We start from the raw sequence: 2,437 nt of genomic DNA, 5'->3' as shown, positions 1-2,437 counted from the left end.
AGATGTCACTAAATTAAATATGCCTACTCTGGAAAAAAACAACACCCAAATCTTTCTTTCTCTAGGATGCTAGACTGCAGGAGGTAAGTCACTGACTGCTTTGTAACTAATGAGGAATTAATTATTTTATTCACCTCTACGCCATCCAACTTATCTTCCCCCTCCCCTCCTCTCTCTCCATCTTTTTTCTCTCTGTTTCTTCCAAGGGCAAAGGCCCCCAACCTGGCATAAGTCAGCAGTGTTTGCTAGTGCATGGTTTCCTAGTGTTCAATGAAGATGAACCTGAATCTGCAGGTTTTGCAGTAATTTGAACCCTATGGTGGGAATACTGTTATTTCCCTTAGCAATTAGCAAAGACTGGAAAAAAAAATAGTGACTTGCATCACTCTGATACAGTATATAGCATTTGGCAGGTATATATAGTTCAGCAGCTGAATTAGATGGATTATATTTTTAGAAAAAGTATTTTCAAATTCAAGAATTTCTGGAAACAAAGTTTAAAGTTGAAATGCATTGCTTTTTTTTTTACAGTTCAATCTTGCATGCAGGGAAAGATTCATCTTGCATAACAACGGTGCTACTGCTTGCCAAAACCATGATGTTAAGATCCTGTTGTTTCTCGTGGGTCTCTTGGTACCATTCCCTCATCACTTCTGAATCATGCGTTGGGATTAATGTCACCTGTCATACAAAGAGCAATTAGAGGAGAAAGTACAAAAGGAAGACCAATCAGAAATCTCACTACAGTCCTGACACTCCGTGGATGTGCACAACCTTGGAATGGAAAATTGTTTGCCGTGGGATGGTTCAGCAATTTCTGACAGTGGTTCCCTCCCCTACAACATCATATCAGTAAGAAACAGAACATTCTGAAATTCTCTAAAACATGAAATTCTCAAACTGGGAGTTTTGTAAAGCCCTGTGAACCAGCCAACTAGTATGTCTTAAGCACTGCCAACCAACTAGTATGTCTACTTGTGCATAATCTTACCAAATTTGGCATCTTTTAGATGTACTGGAATTACAATCATAATATTCTCAGACCATCCCCTACAACTGGAGAATGGCCAATTGGGAAAGCTTAATCATCAGAAGGAATAACTAGATATCGGAAGACAATTAGTTGTTACTAGACAATCGGTGACCCTTTGGATGATCCTTTCAGAGATTTTTCCTAACCGGATTCTTCAATGTCTTCAACAGTGACAGCATTTATAATGAACTGCCTTCACTGAAAAAGCTGGGATACATTCAGAAGTGTATCTGCTTTGAAAATAGCCCATGTTGAACTATACAGCACAGTCAAACATTGACACAGGAAATGTTGAGTGACATTTTGTGGCACCACTATCCTTATTATATCCTGAGAAATACTACTGAGAATATATTGCATCTATTATTTATGTACTTTCTACATTTTTATAACACAGTATTCCACAAATACAACAATCCTTAGATACGTTTTTCACTTTAGTAGTTTTCAAAATTTCAAAACTCTGTTGGTAATTGCTACCATATTTGTGTGATTGAAATTTTTTATTATTTTAGAAATGTGAAAGCCTCTTTTCTATAATTGGATCCTTCCTTGGCAAAGTATTTGAGGCACAGAAAAATATTTGGGGAAGTATGCAACTAAGTAGATTTTTAACATATGTATTGTATTTATATTGCATTTTGATTCATGTTAGCCAATTAGAACCACTCTGGTAAGATGGGTGGTTATATAAATAGATGTAAATAAATGTAAAAAGTGCAAGAAGTATTTTTTCAAGAGAAAAGCTTTTTGCATATGATCTTAGAAGTTAGCTTTATACACTATGTCATTAAGCAGTGGAAATAAATTAATTATGCACACATAGAAACAAAATTTGATAAAATGTAAGTCCTTTTCTTCCATGTGAGAAAAGCACCATAAACATTATTGCTCCACACCATGATGCCCTCCAGATGGACTAGATCTGTTATTTCCAAACAAGTTTATATTTCAACATAGCCAGTAGAATGTGCACGATGGAAAAGATCAACACAACTTTTTTTTCCTTAATTCTCAAAAGGTTTTTTTTCCTCTTTAAGTTATTTATTTTTAGTAAGACTGTTTCTATGCCTGAAAGAAGATGTTGTATTAGCAGTTGTCAAAAATAGTAATGAGAAGGCAAGACATACAACAACCCTGCTGCACTTACATACAACTGTAGGCCCAATTGCTAAGATTTCTCTAGGCTTATGTTCAATCTCTCAGCTGGGCTATCAAAATAATTCAGAGCAAGTAGTGAACAACAGAATATAGTAATTTACTTATAATCCTCTTAAAATTCCTGGATTCATATTATAGCGATTTGATGTTGATTCACTGATTTTCAGGGAGTTACTTCCATATCTATACAGCTTTATTTTTTTACAGATCTATCTTTATTTCTTTTTAAAATAGTTAACTAAG

The 2,437-nt window shown here is 35.0% G+C and overlaps 1 protein-coding gene across 1 annotated transcript in view; it reads right to left on the bottom strand.

The window, feature by feature from the left end:
- Nucleotides 1–282: 282 nt before the first annotated feature.
- MAP1B (microtubule associated protein 1B) overlaps nt 283–2,437 on the bottom strand; it is a 52,594-nt gene continuing 50,439 nt past the window's right edge. The window contains exon 7 of the mRNA XM_026670646.2: nt 283–681. Coding sequence (XP_026526431.2) covers nt 526–681 — 156 coding nt within the window. The 3' untranslated portion in view covers nt 283–525. The remainder of the gene's footprint in view (nt 682–2,437) is intronic.

Source organism: Notechis scutatus, chromosome 2 (assembly GCF_049901735.1).
Source record: "Notechis scutatus isolate UNSWTSFEM ecotype Mainland chromosome 2, rNotScu1.2, whole genome shotgun sequence".
Taxonomy (NCBI): Eukaryota; Metazoa; Chordata; class Lepidosauria; order Squamata; family Elapidae; genus Notechis; species Notechis scutatus.
Note: the sequence above shows the minus strand (reverse complement) of the source record. Positions and strands in the feature narration are given on the sequence as shown.